The following is a 26590-nucleotide window of genomic DNA, read 5'->3' as shown; positions in this document are numbered from 1 at the left end:
AAGGTTGGGGTTGTATATGGGGAGGGCGGGGGGTCACTAAGGCCCAAGGTCATATGATTGAATCTTTGTTTTTTTTTCCCAAGTCCACTTCATATCTAAGTTGTTTGAAGGAGTTTGATGAAACCTTGTGCGATTATGCAGAGATCAACTCCTGAAGGTCAAAAGTCAAGGTCACATAATTATTAAATCTTTGTTTTTCATGTGACAACAAACGTGGTTAATACAGTGTGATGAGCATATTTTGCCCTGCTAGGTGGTTTTCTTGTTTATACAGTGATCCCTCACCCATCGCAGGGGTTACATTCTAGAGACCCCCGCGATAGGTGAAAATCCGAGAAATAGCGGTGTTATATTTATTTTATTATTTATATATATTTCAAGACTTTATAAACCCTTCCCACTCTCTTACTACAACCTGATGAATTATATAGCTGATGGTGATGAAGGTGGTGCAGCATCTTTGCCTCAGCTGTAACTTCTATTTGTGTAACTTATCTCTTCGTCAGTGATGAACAGAATTATGGGGTGTAACAGAAATACATATATAGCGCAAAATCCCGCAATATAGTGAAAATGCCGCGAAACAGAATTGGTAATTTTTTTTTAAAACTCCATGATACTGCGAAGCTGCAATAAGTGAACTGCGATATAGCGAGGGACGACTGTATTCAGTGGGATTTCAATCTAAAAGCATTTTATGTAAATGTGCATTATTTTTCCAGTTTGTGAAAGGGGTCAATTCTAATCCTCTGGTCCTTAGCAGGTCAATCATTTAAATACAACCTCAGGTGAACACCAACACGTGACATATTACACCCTGTTGTGATTTATTTAACAAAAAGGAGCTTGAAGCCTGCAATCTCTGTCTCTTAGGTTTTTCCAGTTTCTCTGAGCATTGTATGGTTTGACCTTGGGGTGAATTTGCAGGGATGTCCAGTCCTGGGAAGATTGGCTTGCAAATGATCTTTCTCACTGTAAAATCATGGACTTCAAATTTGGAAATGACCTTAAAACTATTCCCAGATTGACAGGAAAAATTTCTTCTCTAAGTTTTAGTTAAATAAAGAGTGACATGATGTAATATGTATTGTTTTCGTTTTACAGAATCATATTGTCTGTTTTGTTTTCCCAAGCAAAACTGTTTTTTCCATGAGAGAAATTAATTGAGCTTGGCAATCTTACTGGACACTGCACAACGTAAAATTAACACTGATGTTCTTAGAACAGGTTAAAAAAAATCCAGTGATCACAAAGTCAATGTTTTCACCCTGTAACTTAGAAATTTGGCCCGACAAACATTTCTGATTTGAAATCTCACTCTTCTACTAATGTTTTGAACTCCTCTTCAGTGTCTCTTTTATAATGCTCCAGGTGTTCACTGCATTGATCCCTTGGGGTGTTGTATTTAACAGTTTTAGCAGTTACTCAAGTTTTTTGCCCTCCATTTCTCTGCAAAACATTAACAATAAAAAAGTAAAATAACTCAGGGTATGTACAAATGAGTATAAGTCCATCAAATGATAGAAAAACGTATACTGTGTCTAAGAATATGTGTATTGGCCACATTAGAGTTAATGGATTCACTATTTATGTTTAGAGAAGAAAAAAAAAACTAGCTGGAGTTCCAGAGAATTCCAACCATCTTTAATGGTTAGTTTTCTTTTTCAGTTTTCATTATGTGTCAGGCTGGAGAAGGAGGCAGGCTTACTTTGTTAGGCCTGTGGGAGGATGGGAGGAGGATATATATATATATATAGAGAGAGAGAGAGAGCGGACCAAGACCAAGTGAAACCTTTGTGACAATGAGGACAAAACAGAGTCGACATGTGTGCGTTCTTCTACCCAACAAGCAGCACCTGGATTGTGCTGTCACGGTGAGTGACAATAGGTCCTTTCTGTGACAAATTTTCTTGTTTGGTATTTGATTGCGACACATTAAACGGAAATGCAGACACAGAAACTACACTGATGTTCAGATTACATTGATCTGCTGGGGGTTATACTTATTCTTTAAGCTGTGTTTCCCGTGTGTTTATAGGTAAAAGCCAGAGGCCATGAGGTGTTGAACAGTGTGTTGAAGCATCTTGGTGTCAGTGATCTCCAAGTATTTGGTCTGGCTGTTCTGAAAGGTCAGTTTGGTCTGTGTGGGAGTTCAAGAGAAAATGTTTTTTATTCATTTAATGTGGAATGCCGAGATTCGGGGAGGCTGCTGATAGTGAGTGAACCTGCAAAGTCCGCTCCTATTAGCCTTAAACAACACTACTGAGTGATGGCACATGTTACATTAGTCATTGTGTTGATTTCAAACAGCAGTGTCAAATGTAAAGTATGTTTTTTTTAATAGGTTATTAGTAGTTTTACCTTTCTAGGCCAAATGATATGAAACTGAGCCGTATGTAACCTGTGAACTGGCCTGATACCTCTGATTGAATGTGCTTTTTTTTCCTTTTAGATAATGATTATCTATTTCTTGATTTGGAAGAAAAGCTGAGCCAATACTTTGGAAAAAGGTGGAAGAGAGGATCTTTAATGGTTAGTTTTCTTTCTTTTTTTTTCCTGTAGTGTTCATAGTAATTAGTGGTCATGGCGATTTGCATATCAATGATCTGAAGAAGATCTTGTGGCTCATTGAACTGAATTGAATTGAACTGAATTAAATATCATTGTCAGCGATGTGACAATGAAATTATGTAAGCAGTCTATCTAGTGTCTTAAAAAATAAATAAAAATAAAATAAATAACAGATCAAATAAGTAGGTACATACATATGTATACCCTGCCCAGCAACCCACCCTTTAAATTACACAACTCTGTTTCTCCCCGCTCCACACTTGCACTTATTTACACCTTAATATTCAGAGCGTTATTTAGAAGTGTAAACCAAACCAGTGTAAACCAGAGCCATTGCTATGCAATGGTTCTGGTTTCAGTAGTTACGCAACTTTTTACTGTTCATAAGATTGGGGAAACCTGCTGTCAGCTGAGACTGAAGAAGTCACTTGGATGAATGATAAAATGTTTCTCCTAGTGAAAATATTGCATCCAGATGAAATGAATTAACTTTCTGGGAGTCTGTCAATGGACTAACATGCAAAAAGTCTTTGTTCTAAGACCAGGAGGAGACACAATCCCAGCCTCATGGGGACACTCACTAGAGTATTCCTGCTTTCAAGCCTGGATAAAAGGGAGGTTGCATCCAGTGTAAACTGGTGCCAAATCAAATATGCAGATCCATTAGCTGTGGCAACTTTTCCCCAGCAAACATGCCGAAGTGGGCTCACAGTGGGTAGCTGTGGGTGAACTGCAGAGCTGTGTGGACAGGGCAAACCCACACTTATCCCAAGTAGACCCCAAGTGGGTGTGCCCACACAGGGCCCACAGCAGTTTTGCATCTGGGAGCCCTTATATTGGCAACCCCACAGTGGGTTGGCCCATAAAATAACCCACAACAATTTTGTTCTTTTGGGATCTCAAGGGTGAATTCCCAAACATCAGTAACATTCAAACATCAGTAAAATAGAAGACAAACTGGATCTTATTAATTTATGAATATTATATATATATATATATATATATATATATATATATATATATATATATATATATATATATATATATATATATATATATATATATATGAATGATTTATTGACACAACTGTAATAGCAAAATGCTCAATACCCCTTTCTTTATTCATTCTACATTTCCAGGTGCCATTCATCTTATTTCTAAGAGTCCAGTATTACGTAGAGAGTGGGCTGCTAATATTGTAAGTTTGTTTTCCATTACGTTCTTTTTCTGAGAATAGTCATTTCCCTCATATGTGTTGTTAAAGTTTGTGAAGATATTTGTAGAAAAATAGTTAGCTGATTCAACCGGACAGGCTTTATAACAGGAAACAAAAACCTCTCTGTTTCTTGCAGGAGCAGCAAAGTGCAGCAGCTCTACTACACTGAGCTGAGGCAGAAGGTGCTGCATTCGCAGAGCCACCATCAGGAGGCTTTGTTCTTCCAGCTGGCTGCTTCTGCCCTCCAAGCTGACATTGGTGATCTGGCACAAAGAGAGGGAAGTGAGGAAGATGGAGAAGAGAAGAAACAGGAGAGAAAATATAGATGCTACTTTCTCCCTGAAGATTACTTTCCCACATGGGTAAAATAAAGAAAGAAAGAGAGAAAAAAATAATACATTTTGACAAAAACACTATTATATGTATGTTTGTTTTCTCAGCTTATAAAGCGCAGAGGGAGAGACTACTTGCTCCAACACTGTCCAGTGTTGCATGGTGAGCTTAGGGGGGTGTCCCGCAAGCAAGCCATCCTGCACTTTATAAAGGAGGCCAACAGGCTTCAGGATGGACCAGTCACATTCTACAGGATGAGAGAGGTCAGAGTCCGTATTTCAGTTTAATGAGAACAAACTCTGATGTGAGAAGATGCCTGAGGAACGAAAGTGTACTTTACAAGAACAAGGGTGATGTGCAGAGCTGTAGGAACTACAGAGGGAAAAGGCTGATGAGCCATACCATGAAGCTGTGAGAAAGCGTTGTTGAAGCCAGGTTAAGAAGAAAGGTGATAATCAGTGAGCAGCAATGTGGCTTCATGATGAGAAAGAGCACTATAGATGTAATGTTTGCTTTGAGAGTACTGCATGTGGTACTGCATGATGAAGTCATGAGTGGCAGAGGGTGGTGCAGGACTTGTATTAGGACAGTGGATAGTGGTGAGGTGTGCAGTAAGAGTGACAAATGGATTCAAGGTGGGGGTGGGATTACATCAGGGCTTTAAATACCTGGGGTCAACAATCCAAAGCAACAGACAGTGCACAAGAGCGGTGAAGAAGAGAGTACATGCAGGGTGGAGTAGGTGGAGGCAAATGACAGGGGTGATTTGTGACAGAAGGATAGCAACAAGCGTGAAAGAGAAGGTTTACAAGATGGTAGTGAGACCTGCTTTGATGTATGGACTGTGACACGTCATAATAGACTCCAATTTGTTCATGTAAATGGAGAGTCTTCTTCACACACTAAGGTTAATTATGGAGTTCCACAGGGTTCTGTGCTAGGACCAATTCTATTTACATTATACATGCTTCCCTTAGGCAGTATTATTAGAAAGCATTGCATCAATTTTCATTGTTATGCAGATGATACTCAGCTTTACCTATCAATGAAGCCAAATGACACACATCAATTAGTTAAACTGCAGGGATGTCTTAAAGACATTAAGGCCTGGATGACCTCTAATTTCCTGCTTCTAAATTCAGATAAAACTGAAATTCTTGTACTCGGCTCCACAAATCTTAGAAACATGGTGTCAAACCAGATACTTACTCTGGATGGCATTACTTTGGCCTCCAGTAACACTGTGAGAAATCTTGGAGTCATTTTTGACCAGGATATGTCCTTCAATGCACATATTAAACAAATATGTAGGACAGCTTTTTTGCATTTGCACAATATTTCTAAAATTAGAAACATCCTTTCTCAGAGTGATGCTGAAAAGCTAATTCATGCATTTATTACTTCTAGGGTGGACTATTGTAATTCATTATTATCAGGCTGTCCTAAAAGCTCCCTGAAAAGCCTTCAGCTGATCCAAAATGCTGCAGCTAGAGTACTGACAGGGACTAGAAAGAGAGAGCAGATTTCTCCCATATTGGCTTCTCTCCATTGGCTCCCTGTTAAATCTAGAATATAATTTAAAATCCTTCTCCTCACATACAAGGTCTTGAATAATCAGGCCCCATCTTATCTCAAAGACCTCATAGTACCATATCACCCCAACAGAGCACTTCGCTCTCAGACTGCTGGCTTACTTGTGGTTCCTAGGATACTTAAGAGTAGAATGGGAGGCAGAGCCTTCAGCTTTCAGGCCCCTCTTCTGTGGAACCAGCTTCCAGCTTGGATTCAGGAGACAGACACCCTCTCTATTTTTAAGATTAGGCTTAAAACTTTCCTTTTTGATTAGGCCTATAGTTAGGGCTGGATCAGGTGACCCTGAACCATCCCTTAGTTATGCTGCTATAGGCCTGGTCTGCTGGGGGGTTCACATAATGCACTGTTTCTTTTCATTCACCTTATTTACTTTGTTTATACTCCGCTTTGCATTTAATAATTAATTGATATTAATCTCTGGCTCGCTTCCACTGCATGTCTTTTCTCTCCCCTCAGCCCAACCGGTCGCGGCAGATGACTGCCCCTCCCTGAGCCTGGTTCTGCTGGAGGTTTCTTCCTGTTAAAAGGGAGTTTTTCCTTCCCACTGTCGCCAAGTGCTTGCTCATAGGGGGTCGTTTTGACTGTTGGGTTTTCTCTGTATTATTGTAGGGTCTTTACCCACAATACAAAGCGCCTTGAGGCAACTGTTTGTTGTGATTTGGTGCTATATAAATAAAATTGAATTGAATTGAATTAAATTTTGAGCAGTTTGGAAACAAAGGCTGAGATGGTTTGGACTTGTGCAAGAGGAGGGATAGTGACTAGGGATAGGATGTTGACTGTGGAGCTGCCAGGCAGAAGGAAAAGAAGGAGAGCACAGAGAAGATTCATTGATGTAGTGAAGGGGGATATGATGTTGCTGTGACATAGGGATAGAGTGAGAGGGTGGCAGATGATGTGCTGTGGTGACCCCTAAAGGGAGCAGCTGGAAGAAGAAGGAGTCACAGTATATCAGAGACTACAGAATCGTGGGGTAAATTTCAGAAAAACTTGTAAGAATAACACCTTTAATGTCCTACAGTATGAAAAATATTACATGTCCTATAAGCCCTGGTAATAATCCTTTAGCATGCTGAATTATTTGTCTTTCTTGCAAATTTTAGAGAACTGAATACTGTTTGGCTTCATTTATGAGTCACATCTGTTATGTGAGCCTGTGGCCTTTTTGTTAACTACTTTGTTAACTATTACTTTACATGCAGGAGAAAAAACAGCTAAGAAGTTTAATCCTTCTTGGTGTGACAGTGAAAGGAGTCCATATTTATCAAGTGGGTCATTTGCAGCTATAACCTTGCAGAAAATTTTACATAAAGTTGATTGATTCATTTTGCATGTGCACATGGATTCTTGATTTGGACTTTTTTTTTTTAAGGAGGTGGAAGGGACGCAATCTTTATTGTATGATTTTTCCTGGACGGGTATTGATCGCTTCACCTTTCAGGTTTGGTTTTAAAGACTGCACTATCATACAAATATGCATACATTAATAATCACATTGACCTACATGTAACCCTAACCCTAACCCTACCACACAAACACTTCCTTTTTATTAATCTTTCTTTGTGACTCTCCAGGGCAGCACGTTTGAAATCACTGTTGTGGGCTCCCTGTGCCTCCCTAAGCTGGTTTATTACACTAAATCAGCTTTCCACTCAAAACACATCCTGAGGCACCTCAGTGACAGTCACCAGCTCCACATGAACATCAGAGATGCAGTCAGCTACATCCAACAACTGGAAAGCATGGAGGGTAAGCAAGACTTTACTTTACTGGTACCTGTCTACGACTTAAATGGAGTCTCAATTATCCCGGTCTGAAGCCAGTATCATTTAATGATAATAATAATCATATGAGGCTTTTAATCCAGTTTAAAAGATTTGGGAGCATAGAGGTCATTTTACACAGTCAGGCTCCAAAGGTGTCCTATTTTCTGTCTTTTTTCAGTCAAAGAGGCCTACATCTGTGACACAGCATGCCTAAGAAAGAGTCTCCAATGCAGCAACCTCACATCTTCCATGTCTGACAGCAGTGATGCACTGGAAACAGCTACTGCCTGGTTTAAAGAGGAAAGGGAGGAGGATGAAGGCTCTACATCAGGTCAGCTAAGAGGAAATATTTGTGTTTACAGTGCAGCACTTTCCAGACTGTAACAGTTTATGAGTGCATTTATCTTGCAACTTGCAAAAACATACAATTAATTCAACTCTACAAATGGTTTACAACAGTAAAGATTAAAACATCTGCAGACTTAATGAAAGAAGAAATTACCTCTGTGAGGTGGATGGTTTAAAAGCTTATGAAGTCAGAACTTATTTTATTAAGTTAGAGTTGATACTCTTTGCTGATGCCAGAGTCTGAGCTGTGGTTGTACGAATCAGAGGAGGTTCTTGTTGATGATCCAGCTGAGGTGTCCTGGCTGGCTGAGCTGCTCCATGGCGTGTCTGTCGATGGACCTTTGGTGTCGCCCTCTTTTTACTGGTCAGGTTAGTCCAAAAAGTACTATGACACATCTGAAATAAGAGTTTAATCGTGTGTTAGCATTTGACATTGTGTCCTCTTTTATTATCAGCTGTCACCATGGAAATGAAACAGGTGAGCAAACTGTGGGTGTGGGTGTTTGAACATTTCCAGAACCGTCCGGCATCAAAGGCAACAGTCTTTTCTGTGATCTTCAGGTTCTGTGGAGAAAAGCTGATGAAGGGGTGTCTGTGGACTGATTGATAGTAAGAGGATGGAGGGATTTGTTACCTGTTCTTCAGCTCGGGATAAGGAGACACCTGATAGAGTTAACTGTTATCAAACTAAAATGCTGAGGAATAAATATATTTTCTTTCTTCCAACCACAAAATCATAAAACTCAGATTTTGCTAATAAAGACTGAAAACATACAGCTCAGTTTGTTATTGAAGAGCAAAACCTCATTATATGCATTAAAAATAAGTTATGCCACAGAGTTTGTATGCAGTGAGGGTATGTGTTTCCATAATGTGGGGCTATGCGGGGTTCTTCCTCTGTGTAATGGCTAGCACTCTGGACTTAATCTTGGACCTTATCTTTGTGGGACTTTTTTTTTTCCTAAGTAGTTTAAACTTTCTGAATACAGCTGTAATCATCACATTTTAGAGATCACTGTATATGAGTAATCCTCTGCCACACAAAAGTGCAACAGTGTTATAAATGCAAACTAAGTGTATTAAAAATCAATAATATAATAACCCGGGCCATTTTTGTTATTATTTGTACAGTGCTGACCTCCATTCCTTTGATATTATCACCATTTTACCATTGGAATAATGTTTAAGTTAATATGTCCTATTTTGTCTTCTATCCTACAAAACTGTTCTGTGATTTTATTTTTACAAAGCTGATGAGATTTATGTAAGCAGGCTTCCACAATGTGGCAGTATGTGCAGATAATCGGAGGTTCCATGGTGAAATGGTTGGCACTGTGGACTCTAACCTGAGTTCAAATCTCAGTGGGACCTAGTTTTGAGAGGCCAAGAAGTATTTGCATAACCTACAAGAAATAAGTTGGTGAAACTTGAATGACCAATTCTGTAGTGATCCACAGCACCACCATGTGACTGCTTCAGGCCAAATAGTCAGCTCCCTGGAACACACTGCAGTCAGAAGTCAGGATGGCCAAGTGATCTAAGGTGCTGTGTCAGGTTCCAGTCTCCCCTGTGGGTGTGTGTTCAGCTCTCACTCTTGATAGCTAAACTTAAACTCACTCACTTAAATATACAGAATTCAAACAGACTTAGTCTGCATACAAATGTGGATAGAGTGCAGATGTCCCCTTTTAGGATCAAATTTTAACACTACAATTTTATTGTTCTATTAGTCTTATAGAACAACAAAATAGTTGACAGCAGAAAAAAACAACAGAAAAGGAAGTGTTTCTCCATTATTTACTGTAGAGCATCAGCTTTATTACTGGCTGTGGACCAGTTAAAATTTTTTTCACATTTCTGACATAATGAGGTCAGTCGACATCTGGAATGCTGGTGCAAGTTGATGATTCATTTACTTCTTCAGTTTGAAACTTAAAAAACCCCAAAGAAACCAAAAACAGATTACTGTATATAAATTTGAAAAAAAAAAAGGCCTCTTTTGAATGATTCACATGTTAAGCTAAAATCGTGTATCAGGATTGCTGAGTTGGCTTGTAGTCTCTCCTGGAGGTGTGGGTTCAATTCCTATTCCTGACTTTGAGAGTTCACTTAAGAACTGTTGGAATAACACAGATGATGATGAATTATGAAATGGGCCTTTTAAAATCCCACTTCTGGATAACAAGCTCATGAAAACTGCCCAAGTGCTGCTCAGGTTCCAGTCTCTTCCAGAGGTGTGGTTTGAAATCCCATTCCTCACAGCAGTTCAATTTCAATTCAATTCAATTTTATTTATGTAGCGCCAAATCACAGCAAACAGTCCCCTCGAGGCACTTTATATTGTAAAGTAAAGACCCTATAATAATTACAGAGAAAACCCAACAGTCAAAAAAAAAACCCTATGAGCAAGCACTTGGTGACAGTGGGACGGAAAAACTCCCTTTTAACAGGAAGAAACCTTCGACACAACCAGGCTCAGGGAGGGGCATGAAGGCACACCCTGGAAGACAGCCAGAGATCTTTAAGTTAATGTGAATCGACTAATATGCATAAGTTAATGAAGTGCAATGCATAAAAAACACCAATATATTAACATGTAATAAAAACTGTTATGGAAAAGTTGTTTCCATCTTTTAAAAATGTCCTGCTACAGAGAATTGCCCATTAGAAGAACATCGACATTGTCATTAATGTAATCTGATGAATCTGATAATGTGCTATCCTCCTGAGTGGTTCCATGGTGTAATGGTTAGCACTCTGGACTTTGAATCCAGTGATCTGAGTTCAAATCTCAGTGGAGCCAAATCTCATGCTTTAAATTTGCACACCATTGCTCTCACTGTGTTGGTCCAGCTAACAGTGTGCACAGCAAGTAATGAGTAAGAAAAAGGTTAATAAATGTGTTCACTTTGATGTGCAGCGTGTTCATTTAATATATAAATGTTGTTAGGCTTGATATTAATCTGCAATCTACACTGCTGGAATTTCAGCTACTAGATAAAGAACAAAAACACACCAAAACTGTCTATTAAATCAATAAAATTACTTGCAATTTGTTATGCGGCAAACTAATGACATTTCCATGTCTCTGTTATGATGCAATCAGATACTAGCCTTTAATGTATAAATAGATACAGTTAAACATTTCAGAACTCAAGCACACAGCAGAGGTTCTATGATGTAATGGTTAGCACACTGGACTTTGAATACAGTGATCTGAGTTCAAACCTCAGTGGAACCAAAGCGCATGTTTCAAATTTGCAGCCCGTTGCACTCACAGTATATGTCAGTCATACTCAAATCCAGCCCATGATTGACTGGTGTTGTGCCAGAAAGTGATAATCTGCCATAAAGTGGTTTCAATTTGCTTTTATGTATAATATCTTTGCTTATATTGGTGAAAAGAGTGTAGTCAATAGGATTTATGAAGGGCTTATACATAAAATGAAGAAAATACCTGTTTTTCAAGTATGTTTAAGACTGCATTATTGCACCTACATTATAATACATAAGCTTGGGAATGCCTTGGGGTCCCTCCAGATGAGCTGGTGGAGGTGGCTGGGAAGGGGGAAGCCTGGGCTTCTCTGCTTAGGCTTTTGCCCCAGTGACCGAACCCCAGATAAGCGGAAGAGAATGGATGGATAGATTATAATAAATCCAGTCCTCTTTGGTCACTTAAAATAAATAAAATAAAAATTAAATTAAAATATTTTATTTTGTGATTTCTGCATTCCTCTTGGCCAGATTTCTCTTAAAAAAAACATTTTTACCCTGATAAATAAAAAATATATAAAAGTCACTGCCAAAAACTGATTGCAGCTTCTAACTTGTAACAGAAATGTTGTTTCTCACTCAAAATGATCTGATATAATTCACGAGAGATATGTTTGACATATTTTCCACAGATTGTAGATCAGAAAGTCATTTACAACAGCTTAAATACAGTTTAAATTCTGGCAAATGCCAGAAATCAGTTTTTGGCAGACGATCACTTTTTGGATCGTGGATTTTGTTAGAATTTGTTTACGGTGCTTTTCGCGGTTTACCAGTCTCATGAGTGTTTAGCAAAGTTTAACGATTATGTGGCGAGAGGGAGCAATCACAGCTATGATGGTTAGTTGCAAAAGGTGCATCCTGACACTGGGCACACACAGGTAACTCCTGCCCTTTTTTAAAGTTGCTTTTTTAGTGGCACAACTCACACAAAACTAGCATGATAGCGACACGTGGCCACGATCGTGTGTGCGGATCCAAAGAGCTTCTCGGGCCAGGGTTGGTCACTGTGTGCTGACCGATGGGTGCTATTCCTTATTTTTGGATCATTTTGATGGTGAAGTGTGAGATGAGGATTATTTCAACTTGTGGAAGAAAACAAATGTTTTCACTTCACAAACATCAGAGGGATACCCTGGTAGCAAGCTCAACACAGCCAGGTTTTCTTTGCATTAGCTGGCCGTGACTCAGACTCTGCGCAAAATGAGTGCCACCCGAGAGCGCTCTCGGTGCTGCTGTTTACTTCTAGCATGTTGGCCTCACAGTAGAGCTCAGAGACTTTCAGCTGGGTGCATTTAAACATTAAATGTTATTGTCCCATTTTAGATCAAAGCTAGTTTAATTAACGAGGGGAGAACACACGTGGACGGCTAGGCTCTGAAAGCGACAACAACAAGGTAAGGCCTTAAGCCGTTATAAAAGCAGGAGACAGAAGCACTGTCACAGACACTTTGCTGTCCTGCGGAACATCAGATTCAGCAACATTTCTCATGTTTGAAAGGCAAGCTCAAAACCCTTAATCACCGAGGCAACATATATTCCAACTTCCAACCATACACCAGCGGTTCTCTGTGGTGCCACCTTGACCCTTGAGAGTTTTGCTAGTGACTGTGTTAATGTAAGCTCTTTGTTCTGCTGTAGGAATTTATCCAAAGCTCAACATTTGTTCCACATGACCTTGCGCACCACAGTTTCAAAAGCACTGCCATAAAGCAGTTCCTAACCTTTGAGCTGTAATCTCGGCACTCTGGTGGATTTTGTTAGGATTTGTTTACGGTGCTTTTCGCGGTTTACCAGTCTTGTGAGTGTTTAGCAAAGTTTAACAATTATGTGGCGAGAGGGAGCAATCACAGCTATGATGCTTAGTTGCAAAAGGTGCATCCTGACACTGGGCACACACAGGTAACTCCTGCCCTTTTTTAAAGTTGCTTTTTCAGTGGCACAACTCACACAAAAAAAGCATGATAGCAATTGTGCGAAGAATACAGGCACTGTCAGGAGTGGGATTCGAACCCAGGCCTCTATGAGAGACTGCGACCTAATCGCAGTGCCTTGGATCGCAGTGCCTTGGATCGCTCGGCCATCAAAAGCCATCAAAGGTTCACAGGGGGCTGCTGCCATGGATCCTTAGAGAACTGATCACTTTCCAGTGTGTGGGGAGCCTAGAAGGAACTAGATCCCCAACCTCCTGTAGAAGGCACAAATGTCATTCGATCTTATTGCATATGTTTTGTCCAACGCGCACATGCACGCGTCTGTTCCAATAGTCAGCTCTGTTGTACAATTAATGTTGCAAAATTTTGACCTGATGGAGTCAGGATGGCCGAGCGGTCTAAGGCGCTGCGTTCAGGTCGCAGTCTCCCCTGGAGGCGTGGGTTCAAATCCCACTCCTGACAACAGTTGCCAAAACGACACCATTGGGAAGTGCTTTTAGAAGATCCCCATGTTCCAAAGAAATCCAATTGCAGTGTCCAGCTCAAGGTCTCGTTACAGTCAAGTGCCAAGCGAGGTGTGAATCTGTTGGGTGTCGCATTTCACCCTCTCACAGCTCCTTAGTTGATGCAGCTTTGATCATTATGTGGTAGCAGGCAGCTAGTACAACTTCCATTTATCACTCGAGGGGAGAACACACGTGGACGGCTAGGCTCTGAAAGCGACAACAACAAGGTAAGGCCTTAAGCCGTTATAAAAGCAGGAGACAGAAGCACTGTCACAGACACTTTGCTGTCCTGAGGAACATCAGATTCAGCAACATTTCTCATGTTTGAAAGGCAAGCTCAAAACCCTTAATCACCGAGGCAACATATTATTCCAACTTCCAACCATACACCAGCGGTTCTCTGTGGTGCCAGCTTGACCCTTGAGAGTTTCGCTAGTGACTGTGTTAATGTAAGCTCTTTGTTCTGCTGTAGGAATTTATCCAAAGCTCAAGATTTGTTCCACATGACCTTGCGCACCACAGTTTCAAAAGCACTGCCATAAAGCAGTTCCTAACCTTTGAGCTGTAATCTCGGCACTCTGGTGGATTTTGTTAGGATTTGTTTACGGTGCTTTTCGCGGTTTACCAGTCTTGTGAGTGTTTAGCAAAGTTTAACAATTATGTGGCGAGAGGGAGCAATCACAGCTATGATGGTTAGTTGCAAAAGGTGCATCCTGACACTGGGCACACACAGGTAACTCCTGCCCTTTTTTAAAGTTGCTTTTTTAGTGGCACAACTCACACAAAACTAGCATGATAGCAATTGTGCGAAGAATACAGGTGTTCTGTTTGATGTTGTCTTCCTGTTGTCTTTGCTGAGAAATTTGGTGTTTATAAGTTTTTCATGTTCCTTTGCTGCCATCTACTGGGGAACAAGGGTAGTGTTTTTATGCTTGCGGCATCGACTGATGACGTCATGAGCAGTGGACATTGTTGTGCGGGAAAACAAGCTTGATGCGCGATTTCTGTCTGTTGAGTCTCAAGTCAGCCCTTGAAGGCATCGTCGGTATGATGTATTAATTATATGCATATAAAACAAGATAAATGTTAATCCACCTAGTTTAGAGCCCTGCTAACCTTTAGTAGAGTTCTATATTTGTTATTTGTTGGTTAAGCTAATCTAGCTTCTAAGCTATTTTCTATAGCACTGTCAAATCGCCCTCTGAATGGTATTGTATTTTGTTTCACAGTTTTACCCTACTTCAACTTACCATAAAGAGTTAACTGGAACCTGTCATCTGTGTGGTTTGTTGGAGAGGAGTTAACCAGCTGTCGACCCTGGCAAGGCGTTGGGGCAGGACAGTACAGTAAAACGACGTCTTCTGGCGGGCTGATTTTCGCAACTGGAGGACAGAACGACACCGTGTGAGTGACGGACCTGACAGAATCACAGTAACTGGATTGTCTTTTCAAGCAAGTACGATTAAAATCAGCATCAAGATGTCGGAAAAAGCTTCGACCACACGATCCATAAAAACCAGATCAGACGCAGCCTGCTCATCTAAAAGGTCTTCAAGCTCCTCTGCTAGCAAGTTAGCTGCTGCTCAGGCGCGGGCAGAAGCAGAGGCTGCTAGGACTGAAGTGGCATTCGCTGCAAAAGAGAATGAACTGAAATTAAAGCAAGCAGAATTGGAATTAGAAAATAAGCGTTTGGAAATGACACTGAATAGAGTCCGCCTCGAAAAACAAGCTGCAGCTACAGCGGCCAAAGCAGACGTCCTAGAGGCAGCAGTGCAAGAAGAATTCAAGCAAGTTTTCAGCGACATTGATATGCCAACCGAGAACTCAAAGGTACGCACAAAGGACTATGTTGAGGGAGCAGATAAATACTCTCCAGCAGAGCTATTAGAAAGCACTCCCGCAAGCATTCCAGACATTCAGACCCCTGAATATGCCCATCCCATTGCCTCTTACCACACCGTGAGTGAATTACCTCATCAGCAGAACCACATAATGCCACAATCACAGCACACTGACTATGTGCCTAAAACGACACCTCGCCCTGAAATAATGCAGAAGCCTTTAGGAAATGACTACAGTGACACTGCATATAACCAACCATTAGACAATTCCCACTTACTACCCAGTGTTGCTCACCAACAAAGAAGCCCTGTACATGCTCAGTTTGATGAAAACAGAGGAATATCAGACCTTGTCAGATTTATGGCCCGGCGTGAGCTTATCTCCACTGGGCTTGTGCAGTTTAATGACCGTCCTGAATGCTTTAGAGCTTGGAAAGCATCCTTTATGAATTCTATCAGAGACCTCAGCCTCTCAGCTAGTGAGCAGCTTGACCTTCTTGTAAAATGGTTAGGCAAGGACTCATCCGAACATGCTAGACGCATAAGAACTGTTCATGTGAATCACCCAGAACATGGACTCAGGGCTGTATGGAATCGGCTCAATGAGTACTATGGTGCACCTGAGGTAATTGAAAACTCCTTGTTCAAAAGGCTGGAGAGCTTTCCCAAAGTGCAGAACAAGAATGAGCTCAAACTAAGAGAGCTGGGGGACTTACTGATGGAAATACAGGCAGCAAAGGCTTATGGGGACCTGTTCGGCCTCAGTTATCTAGACACACCCCGCGGGATTAACCCTATTGTGCAGAAACTGCCATTCTACCTGCAAGAGAAGTGGCTCACATTAGGTTTTAATTATAAGGAACAACATAGGGTCCCCTATCCCCCATTCAGCTTCTTTGTGAACTTTGTGTGCCTGCAGGCAAGGATGCGAAATGATCCTGGCTTCATGCTGGCAGCATCCAGCAACGAACAGTCTGGTTATCACAAGCCTGCATCAAAGTTAGAGAGCCAGAGGGCAGTAGCTGTTCTCAAGACAGGAGTGTCTCCTGATACCTCACTAACACCTTCTGACTCCCCATCTGCAAGTAAGTCCACCAGCAGAGAGGACCCAGCGAAACGTTGTCTCTTGCACAACAAGCCCCACCCTCTCCACAAATGCCGTGGATTTAGAGATAAGCCCATAGAGGAAAGAAAGGCACTCTTAAAGAAACATGGAGTGTGCTACAAGTGCTGCAAAGCCATACACTTGGCAAGAAACTGCAACGATGAGGTAAGCTGCACTGAATGTGGAAGCAACATGCATGTTGCAGCGCTACACCCTGGCCCAGCACTGAAAGGCAGCAGCTCAGAGAACCCTGCACCTGAGAATGGCGGGGAGACTCCTGTCTCGGCCACATGCACCAAGGTGTGTGGAAAGGACATCTCAGGGCGCTCCTGTTCGAAAATATGTCTGGTAAAGGTATACCCAGCCAACCACTCTTATGCTGCAGTCCGTATGTATGCCATCTTAGATGATCAAAGTAACCGATCACTTGTACGAACAGAGTTTTTCAGTATTTTCAATATTTCAGGACAGCCCTCACCATACTCCCTGAAAACATGTGCGGGAACAATAGAGACTGAAGGTAGACAGGCATGTGGCCTCATGGTGGAACCTGTGGATGGCAGCATTGTGCTGTCACTGCCACCATTGATTGAATGCAACGAAATCCCAAACAATCGGAGGGAAATTCCCTCACCCGAGGTCGCCTCCAGCCACACCCATTTGAGACATCTCGCAAAGCACATCCCCAATCTCGACCCACAAGCCCCCATTTTGCTGTTGTTGGGCAGGGACATAATCAGAGCCCACAAGGTGAGAAGACAGGTGAACGGCCCACACAATGCACCCTACGCCCAAAAACTGGATCTGGGTTGGGTGATTGTGGGTGATGTGTGTATTGGGGACATGCACAAGCCGCCGCTTGTCCACTCCTACTACACCAATGTGCTGAGAAACGGACGCCCTTCTCTCTTTCAGCCATGCCCAAACAGCTACACGGTGAAGGAGAGATACTGTGTCACTGAACCCTTCTCACACTTCATCCTGCATGGAGGCAGTCATGCAAAGGCAATACAGAACACTTTGGACAGTGATGCGTTTCAGACAACAAAGGATGATGACACAGAGGCACCGTCCATAGAGGACATGCAGTTTCTGAGCATCATGGACCATGGAGTCTACAAGGACGAGGGAAACAGCTGGGTGGCTCCTCTTCCTTTCAGAGCTCCCCGACCACGGCTGCCCAACAACCGTGCCCAGGCGCTGGAACGCCTCAATTCACTGCAGCGCTCATTCAAAAGGAGACCTGAAATGAAACAGCAGTTCATTACGTTCATGGAAAGGATCTTTCAGAGCGGGCACGCGGAAGAAGCTCCCCTACTGAAACCCGGAGAGGAACACTGGTACCTACCGTGCTTTGGAGTTTATCACCCGAAAAAGCCTTCTCAGATAAGAGTCGTGTTTGACTCCAGCGCACAGCACAATGGCCTGTCTCTAAACCAAGTGCTCCTAACCGGACCAGATCTCAACAACAGCCTGGTGGGCGTTCTCCTTCGTTTTAGAAAAGAGAATGTCGCCTTCTCTGTGGACATACAGCAGATGTTCCACTGCTTCAAGGTCAGGCCCGAGGACCGCAACTTTCTCAGGTTCCTTTGGTTCAAGGACAATGACCCTGAGAAAGAGGTCACAGAATTCCGCATGAATGTTCATGTGTTTGGAAATAGCCCCTCCCCAGCTGTGGCTATTTACTGTCTCAGGCGTGCAGCTCTGGAAGGTCAGAGTGAATATGGAGAAGATGCACAGCGGTTTGTGGGCAGAGATTTTTATGTGGATGATGGACTGAAATCCCTACCTACAGCTGAACAGGTGATCAGTCTGCTTAAAAGGACTCAAAGCATGCTGGCAGGCTCCAATCTCAGACTGCACAAGCTAGCCTCGAACAACAAAGAGGTCATGCAGGCTTTCTCCTGTGAAGATCGTGCCACTGACTTAAAGGACCTCGACCTGGCTGCTGACAGTCTACCAGTGCAGAGGAGCCTTGGTCTACACTGGGACCTGGATTCAGACTGTTTCACTTACCGGGTGGAGGATGAGAGGAAGCCATTCACCCGACGGGGAGTCCTCTCCACAGTGAACAGCTTATATGACCCTCTTGGATTCGTCTCTCCTGTGACAATTCAAGGAAAGGCTCTGCTTCGCGAACTCGCCACCGACTCTCCTGATTGGGATGCTCCTCTGCCTGCAGAAAAGGAGAAATTGTGGGACAGCTGGAGAGATTCTCTTCAAGAACTGGAAAAATTAAGAATTCCCAGAGCCTACACCCGCATATCCTTGTCTGCAGCTGAACGAATTGAGCTCTGTGTCTTTTCAGACGCATCAGAAAGGGCAGTTGCTGCAGTTGCTTATTTAAGAACTGTAGGTGCAGATGGTCAATGCCGTACAGGACTGATCGCAAGCAAAGCGAGACTCGCGCCACGCCCAGAACACACCATACCCCGTTTGGAGCTGTGTGGAGCAGTCATGGCAGTGAATCTGGCTGAAGCCATCATGTCTGAAATCGACATCAAATTTGATGCAGTCACATTCTACACAGACAGCAGAATTGTACTCGGGTACATTTTCAATGAGAAAAGAAGATTCTATGTGTACGTGAGCAACCGAGTTCAGCGCATCAGGCGAAGCACACTGCCACAACAGTGGAGGTATGTAGACACTCAACACAATCCTGCAGACATTGCAACACGGTCGGTTCCAGCAAAACGCCTGAAAGACACAATGTGGTTTACTGGACCAGCATTCTTGTCTCAGCCTGTTGACATGCTGCCTGTTGAACAGTCCTTTGAACTCTCACAGCCAGAACGAGATCCTGAAATCCGGCCGCAAGTGACCACACTGTCTACGACAGTGTTCAAAACTCTTGGTTCACAGCGTTTCAGTCGCTTTTCACGCTGGAGTCCTCTCACAAGGGCTGTTGGTGTGCTGATTCACATCCTTCAGTGTTTCAGGAAAGACAAGAATAGTGAACAGTGTCAGGGATGGCATCTTTGCTGCACACCTGCAACAGTGGATGTTCTCAACCAGAGCACAACAGTCATCATTAGAACAGTCCAGCAGGAGACCTTTGAGAGAGAACTAGAGTGCCTCTCATCCAACACAAACATTCCAAAGGGCAGTCTTCTCTGGTCCTTGGATCCCTTTCTTGACCAAGCAGGCTTGCTGAGAGTCGGAGGACGTCTCACAGCTGCCGATCTAGAACCCAGTGAGAAGAGACCGTTGATCTTGCCTGGAGGTCACCATGTAGCCACCCTCATTGTGCGTCACTTTCATGAACAGTCACAACACCAAGGACGCCACTTTACTGAGGGCGCCATCCGATCTGCTGGCTATTGGATACTGGCTGCCAAAAGAGTCGTAAACAAAGTAATTTTTGAATGCTTTGTCTGCCGCAAACTCAGAGGAAAATGTGAAGTTCAAAAGATGGCTGACCTGCCACCCGACAGACTCAGCACTGAGCCACCTTTTACTAATGTTGGCATGGACGTGTTCGGGCCCTGGGCTGTTGCTGCACGTCGCACAAGGGGAGGACACGCTGAGAGTAAGAGGTGGGAAGTTCTCTTTACTTGCTTATCTGTCAGAGCCATTCACATCGAGGTCATCGAGTCTTTAGATTCATCCAGCTTCATTAATGCACTCAGAAGGTTCCAGGCCATACGGGGGCCAGTGAAACACCTCCGCTCAGACAGGGGCACAAATTTCATCTGCGCCTCCAAAGACCTCAAAATCCCTTCAAATGCTGATGAGAAGACACTGGAGAGATTCCTCTCTGAGCAGGGCTGCAGTTGGACCTTCAATGCCCCACACTCCTCTCATATGGGAGGGGTGTGGGAAAGAATGATCGGTGTCACACGCCGCATCTTGGATTCAATGCTCATGCAAATAAGATCTAAGCTCACACACGAGGTGCTCACAACCCTTTTGGCTGAGGTCACGGCCATTGTGAATAACCGCCCACTTGTGCCTGTGTCTACTGACCCAACAGATCCTTTTATCCTCACACCCGCATCACTGCTGACTCAAAAGGTAGGCCCCTGCCCACCTCCAGCTGGCGAGTTTGACCACAAGGACTTACACAAGCAGCAGTGGCGCAGAGTTCAAAGCCTGTCTAACACTTTCTGGGACAGGTGGCGCAAGCAGTACCTGGCGACACTACAGCCCCGCAGGAAGTGGTCATCCGACCACCCCAATCTCAAAGAAGGAAGTGTAGTGCTTCTCAAGGACATTCACTGCAAAAGGAATGACTGGCCTCTTGGCATCATCACAGAGGTGTACCCCAGCAAAGATGGACGAGTACGCAAGGTTCAGCTGAGAATCGTCAGGAAGGACGGAACCAAACTGCTTCTCAGACCTGTTAATGAACTGGTCCTGCTGATTTCCCCAGATTAATAAGTGTGCAATGTTTCAAGTGTTAAGTAAAGAGACGGTTTCTTAAGGTTAAATGAATGCATAACTGAGCCTATTTTGATGTTTAACATAACGTAGGTAAAGGAAAGAAAAGTGTGAAACCCCCTGGGTATCAGGCGGGGAGTGTTCTGTTTGATGTTGTCTTCCTGTTGTCTTTGCTGAGAAATTTGGTGTTTATAAGTTTTTCATGTTCCTTTGCTGCCATCTACTGGGGAACAAGGGTAGTGTTTTTATGCTTGTGGCATCGACTGATGACGTCATGAGCAGTGGACATTGTTGTGCGGGAAAACAAGCTTGATGCGCGATTTCTGTCTGTTGAGTCTCAAGTCAGCCCTTGAAGGCATCGTGGGTATGATGTATTAATTAAATGCATATAAAACAAGATAAATGTTAATCCACCTAGTTTAGAGCCCTGCTAACCTTTAGTAGAGTTCTATATTTGTTATTTGTTGGTTAAGCTAATCTAGCTTCTAAGCTATTTTCTATAGCACTGTCAAATCGCCCTCTGAATGGTATTGTATTTTGTTTCACAGTTTTACCCTACTTCAACTTACCATAAAGAGTTAACTGGAACCTGTCATCTGTGTGGTTTGTTGGAGAGGAGTTAACCAGCTGTCGACCCTGGCAAGGCGTTGGGGCAGGACAGTACAACAGGCACTGTCAGGAGTGGGATTCGAACCCAGGCCTCTATGAGAGACTGCGACCTAATCGCAGTGCCTTGGATTGCAGTGCCTTGGATCGCAGTGCCTTGGATCGCTCGGCCATCAAAAGCCATCAAAGGTTCACAGGGGGCTGCTGCCATGGATCCTTAGAGAACTGATCACTTTCCAGTGTGTGGGGAGCCTAGAAGGAACTAGATCCCCAACCTCCTGTAGAAGGCACAAACGTCATTCGATCTTATTGCATATGTTTTGTCCAACGCGCACATGCACGCGTCAGTTCCAATAGTCAGCTCTGTTGTACAATTAATGTTGCAAAATTTTGACCTGATGGAGTCAGGATGGTCGAGCGGTCTAAGGCGCTGCGTTCAGGTCGCAGTCTCCCCTGGAGGTGGGGGTTCAAATCCCACTCCTGACAACAGTTGCCAAAACGACACCTTTGGGAAGTGCTTTTAAAAGATCCCCATGTTCCAAAGAAAACCAATTGCAGTGTCCAGCTCAAGGTCTCGTTACAGTCAAGTGCCAAGCCAGGTGTGATTCTGTTGGGTGTCGCATTTCACCCTCTCACAGCTCCTTAGTTGATGCAGCTTTGATCATTATGTGGTAGCAGGCAGCTAGTACAACTTCCATTTATCACTCGTTTTGCGGTTCCATACATGTGGTTCTGCTCAGAGCTGCTGAAAAAGAGTCAGGCCACAACCAGCAGGCCAAGTGCATTTTTCGTTTGTTTTCAAGGAACGAGTCCCCTGCGTTCAGTTGCACGCAATGGCGATAGCTGCTGTCAGGAGTGGGATTTGAACCCACGCCTCCAGAGGAGACTGCGACCTTAACGCAGCGCCTTAGACCGCTCGGCCATCCTGACACACCGACGCGTGGCCACGATCGTGTGTGCGGATCCAAAGAGCTTCTCGGGCCAGGGTTGGTCACTGTGTGCTGACCGATGGGTGCTATTCCTTATTTTTGGATCATTTTGATGGTGAAGTGTGAGATGAGGATTATTTCAACTTGTGGAAGAAAACAAATGTTTTCACTTCACAAACATCAGAGGGATACCCTGGTAGCAAGCTCAACACAGCCAGGTTTTCTTTGCATTAGCTGGCCGTGACTCAGACTCTGCGCAAAATGAGTGCCACCCGAGAGCGCTCTCGGTGCTGCTGTTTACTTCTAGCATGTTGGCCTCACAGTAGAGCTCAGAGACTTTCAGCTGGGTGCATTTAAACATTAAATGTTATTGTCCCATTTTAGATCAAAGCTAGTTTAATTAACGAGGGGAGAACACACGTGGACGGCTAGGCTCTGAAAGAGACAACAACAAGGTAAGGCCGTTATAAAAGCAGGAGACAGAAGCACTGTCACAGACACTTTGCTGTCCTGAGGAACATCAGATTCAGCAACATTTCTCATGTTTGAAAGGCAAGCTCAAAACCCTTAATCACCGAGGCAACATATATTCCAACTTCCAACCATACACCAGCGGTTCTCTGTGGTGCCACCTTGACCCTTGAGAGTTTCGCTAGTGACTGTGTTAATGTAAGCTCTTTGTTCCGCTGTAGGAATTCATCCAAAGCTCAACATTTGTTCCACATGACCTTGCGCACCACAGTTTCAAAAGCACTGCCATAAAGCAGTTCCTAACCTTTGAGCTGTAATCTCGGCACTCTGGTGGATTTTGTTAGGATTTGTTTACGGTGCTTTTCGCGGTTTACCAGTCTTGTGAGTGTTTAGCAAAGTTTAACAATTATGTGGCGAGAGGGAGCAATCACAGCTATGATGGTTAGTTGCAAAAGGTGCATCCTGACACTCGACACACACAGGTAACTCCTGCCCTTTTTTAAAGTTGCTTTTTTAGTGGCACAACTCACACAAAACTAGCATGATAGCAATTGTGCGAAGAATACAGGCACTGTCAGGAGTGGGATTCGAACCCAGGCCTCTATGAGAGACTGCGACCTAATCGCAGTGCCTTGGATTGCAGTGCCTTGGATCGCTCGGCCCCCAAAAGCCATCAAAGGTTCACAGGGGGCTGCTGCCATGGATCCTTAGAGAACTGATCACTTTCCAGTGTGTGGGGAGCCTAGATGGAACTAGATCCCCAACCTCCTGTAGAAGGCACAAACGTCATTCGATCTTATTGCATATGTTTTGTCCAACGCGCACATGCACGCATCAGTTCCAATAGTCAGCTCTGTTGTACAATTAATGTTGCAAAACTTTGACCTGATGGAGTCAGGATGGCCGAGCGGTCTAAGGCGCTGCGTTTAGGTCGCAGTCTCCCCTGGAGGCGTGGGTTCAAATCCCACTCCTGACAACAGTTGCCAAAACTGCCCCTTTGGGAAGTGCTTTTAAAAGAACCCCATGTACCAAAGAAATCCAATTCAAGTGTCCAGCACAAGGTCTCGTTACAGTCAAGTGCCAAGCGAGGTGTGAATCTGTTGGGTGTTGCATTTCACCCTTTCAATACAGGCACTGTCAGGAGTGGGATTTGAACCCAGGCCTCTATGAGACACTGCCACCTAAATGCAGCGCCTTGGAACGCTCAGCCATCAAAAGCCGTCAAAGGTTCACAGGGGGCTTCTGCCATGGATCCTCAGAGAACTGATCACTTTCCAGTGTGTGGGGAGCCTAGAAGGAACTAGATCCCCAACCTCCTGTAGAAGGCACAAACGTCATTCGATCTTATTGCATATGTTTTGTCCAACGCGCACATGCACACGTCAGTTCCAATAGTCAGCTCTGTTGTACAATTAATGTTGCAAAATGTTCACCTGATGGAGTCAGGATGGCCGAGCGGTCTAAGGCGCTGCGTTCAGGTCGCAGTCTCCCCTGGAGGCGTGGGTTCAAATCCCACTCCTGACAACAGTTGCCAAAACGACACCATTGGGAAGTGCTTTTAGAAGATCCCCATGTTCCAAAGAAATCCAATTGTAGTGTCCAGCTCAAGGTCTCGTTACAGTCAAGTGCCAAGCCAGGTGTGATTCTGTTGGGTGTCGCATTTCACCCTCTCACAGCTCCTTAGTTGATGCAGCTTTGATCATTATGTGGTAGCAGGCAGCTAGTACAACTTCCATTTATCACTCGTTTTGCGGTTCCATACATGTGGTTCTGCTCAGAGCTGCTGAAAAACAGTCAGGCCACAACCAGCAGGCCAAGTGCATTTTTCGTTTGTTTTCAAGGAACAAGTCCCCTGCGTTCAGTTGCACGCAATGGCGATAGCTGCTGTCAGGAGTGGGATTTGAACCCACGCCTCCAGAGGAGACTGCGACCTTAACGCAGCGCCTTAGACCGCTCGGCCATCCTGACACACCGACGCGTGGCCACGATCGTGTGTGCGGATCCAAAGAGCTTCTCGGGCCAGGGTTGGTCACTGTGTGCTGACCGATGGGTGCTATTCCTTATTTTTGGATCATTTTGATGGTGAAGTGTGAGATGAGGATTATTTCAACTTGTGGAAGAAAACAAATGTTTTCACTTCACAAACATCAGAGGGATACCCTGGTAGCAAGCTCAACACAGCCAGGTTTTCTTTGCATTAGCTGGCCGTGACTCAGACTCTGCGCAAAATGAGTGCCACCCGAGAGCGCTCTCGGTGCTGCTGTTTACTTCTAGCATGTTGGCCTCACAGTAGAGCTCAGAGACTTTCAGCTGGGTGCATTTAAACATTAAATGTTATTGTCCCATTTTAGATCAAAGCTAGTTTAATTAACGAGGGGAGAACACACGTGGACGGCTAGGCTCTGAAAGCGACAACAACAAGGTAAGGCCTTAAGCCGTTATAAAAGCAGGAGACAGAAGCACTGTCACAGATACTTTGCTGTCCTGAGGAACATCAGATTCAGCAACATTTCTGATGTTTGAAAGGCAAGCTCAAAACCCTTAATCACAGAGGCAACATATATTCCAACTTCCAACCATACACCAGCGGTTCTCTGTGGTGCCACCTTGACCCTTGAGAGTTTCGCTAGTGACTGTGTTAATGTAAGTTCTTTGTTCCGCTGTAGGAATTTATCCAAAGCTCAACATTTGTTCCACATGACCTTGCGCACCACAGTTTCAAAAGCACTGCCATAAAGCAGTTCCTAACCTTTGAGCTGTAATCTCGGCACTCTGCTGGATTTTGTTAGGATTTGTTTACGCTGCTTTTCGTGGTTCACCAGTCTCGTGAGTGTTTAGCAAAGTTTAACGATTATGTGGCGAGAGGGAGCAATCACAGCTATGATGGTTAGTTGCAAAAGGTGCATCCTGACACTGGGCACACACAGGTAACTCCTGCCCTTTTTTAAAGTTGCTTTTTTAGTGGCACAACTCACACAAAGCTAGCATGATAGCAATTGTGCGAAGAATACAGGCACTGTCAGGAGTGGGATTCGAACCCAGGTCTCTATGAGAGACTGTGACCTAAACGCAGTGCCTTGGATCGCAGTGCCTTGGATCGCTCAGCCATCAAAAGCCATCAAAGGTACACAGGGGGCTGCTGCCATGGATCCTTAGAGAACTGATCACTTTCCAGTGTGTGGGGAGCCTAGAAGGAACTAGATCCCCAACCTCCTGTAGAAGGCACAAACGTCATTCGATCTTATTGCATATGTTTTGTCCAATGCGCACATGCATGCATCAGTTCCAATAGTCAGCTCTGTTGTACAATTAATGTTGCAAAATTTTGACCTGATGGAGTCAGGATGGTCGAGCGGTCTAAGGCGCTGCGTTCAGGTCGTAGTCTCCCCTGGAGGCGTGGGTTCAAATCCCACTCCTGACAACAATTGCCAAAACAACACCTTTGGGAAGTGCTTTTAAAAGATCCCCATGTTCCAAAGAAAACCAATTCCAGTGTCCAGCTCAAGGTCTCGTTACAGTCAAGTGCCAAGCGAGGTGTGAATCTGTTGGGTGTCGCATTTCACCCTCTCAATACAGGCACTGTCAGGAGTGGGATTTGAACCCAGGCCTCTATGAGACACTGCCACCTAAATGCAGCACCTTGGAATGCTCAGCCATCAAAAGCCATCAAAGGTTCACGGGGGGCTGCTGCCATGGATCCTTAGAGAACTGATCA

The 26590-nt window shown here is 43.9% G+C and overlaps 1 protein-coding gene and 7 non-coding genes across 8 annotated transcripts; 6 read left to right on the top strand and 2 right to left on the bottom strand.

Annotated features, from left to right (window-relative positions):
* Positions 1–1802: 1802 nt before the first annotated feature.
* LOC115798863 (FERM domain-containing protein 6-like) lies at positions 1803–8525 on the top strand. Its single transcript, XM_030755852.1, has 13 exons — positions 1803–1874; positions 2039–2129; positions 2453–2532; positions 3711–3769; positions 3924–4149; positions 4228–4383; positions 6916–6981; positions 7086–7154; positions 7288–7462; positions 7658–7810; positions 8065–8196; positions 8283–8305; positions 8389–8525. The coding sequence occupies exons 1-13, from the start codon at positions 1803–1805 to the stop codon at positions 8428–8430; spliced, it is 1344 nt and encodes a 447-aa protein (XP_030611712.1). The 3' UTR covers positions 8431–8525.
* A 2033-nt stretch (positions 8526–10558) lies between these two features.
* trnaq-uug (transfer RNA glutamine (anticodon UUG)) lies at positions 10559–10630 on the top strand. The gene has a single exon. It is a non-coding gene; the product is annotated as a tRNA-Gln (tRNA).
* Positions 10631–10996: 366 nt separating this feature from the next.
* trnaq-uug (transfer RNA glutamine (anticodon UUG)) lies at positions 10997–11068 on the top strand. The gene has a single exon. It is a non-coding gene; the product is annotated as a tRNA-Gln (tRNA).
* A 2345-nt stretch (positions 11069–13413) lies between these two features.
* On the top strand, positions 13414–13496 carry trnal-cag (transfer RNA leucine (anticodon CAG)). The gene has a single exon. It is a non-coding gene; the product is annotated as a tRNA-Leu (tRNA).
* Positions 13497–22322: 8826 nt separating this feature from the next.
* On the bottom strand, positions 22323–22405 carry trnal-aag (transfer RNA leucine (anticodon AAG)). The gene has a single exon. It is a non-coding gene; the product is annotated as a tRNA-Leu (tRNA).
* Positions 22406–23768: 1363 nt separating this feature from the next.
* trnal-uag (transfer RNA leucine (anticodon UAG)) lies at positions 23769–23851 on the top strand. Its single transcript has one exon. It is a non-coding gene; the product is annotated as a tRNA-Leu (tRNA).
* A 465-nt stretch (positions 23852–24316) lies between these two features.
* On the top strand, positions 24317–24399 carry trnal-cag (transfer RNA leucine (anticodon CAG)). Its single transcript has one exon. It is a non-coding gene; the product is annotated as a tRNA-Leu (tRNA).
* A 361-nt stretch (positions 24400–24760) lies between these two features.
* trnal-aag (transfer RNA leucine (anticodon AAG)) lies at positions 24761–24843 on the bottom strand. The gene has a single exon. It is a non-coding gene; the product is annotated as a tRNA-Leu (tRNA).
* Positions 24844–26590: the final 1747 nt, after the last annotated feature.

Source organism: Archocentrus centrarchus, chromosome 19, assembly GCF_007364275.1.
Source record: "Archocentrus centrarchus isolate MPI-CPG fArcCen1 chromosome 19, fArcCen1, whole genome shotgun sequence".
Classification (NCBI taxonomy): Eukaryota; Metazoa; Chordata; class Actinopteri; order Cichliformes; family Cichlidae; genus Archocentrus; species Archocentrus centrarchus.
Note: the sequence above shows the minus strand (reverse complement) of the source record. Positions and strands in the feature narration are given on the sequence as shown.

What these genes read in the sequence shown, in the direction of transcription:
- LOC115798863 (XM_030755852.1), top strand. Translation starts at nt 1,803, where the DNA reads ATGAGGACAAAACAGAGTCGACATGTGTGCGTTCTTCTACCCAACAAG. An exon ending in TGGTCTGGCTGTTCTGAAAG is followed by an intron (nt 2,130 to 2,452) that starts GTCAGTTTGGTC and finishes TTTTCCTTTTAG; the next exon opens with ATAATGATTATCTATTTCTT. An exon ending in GGAAGAGAGGATCTTTAATG is followed by an intron (nt 2,533 to 3,710) that starts GTTAGTTTTCTT and finishes CTACATTTCCAG; the next exon opens with GTGCCATTCATCTTATTTCT.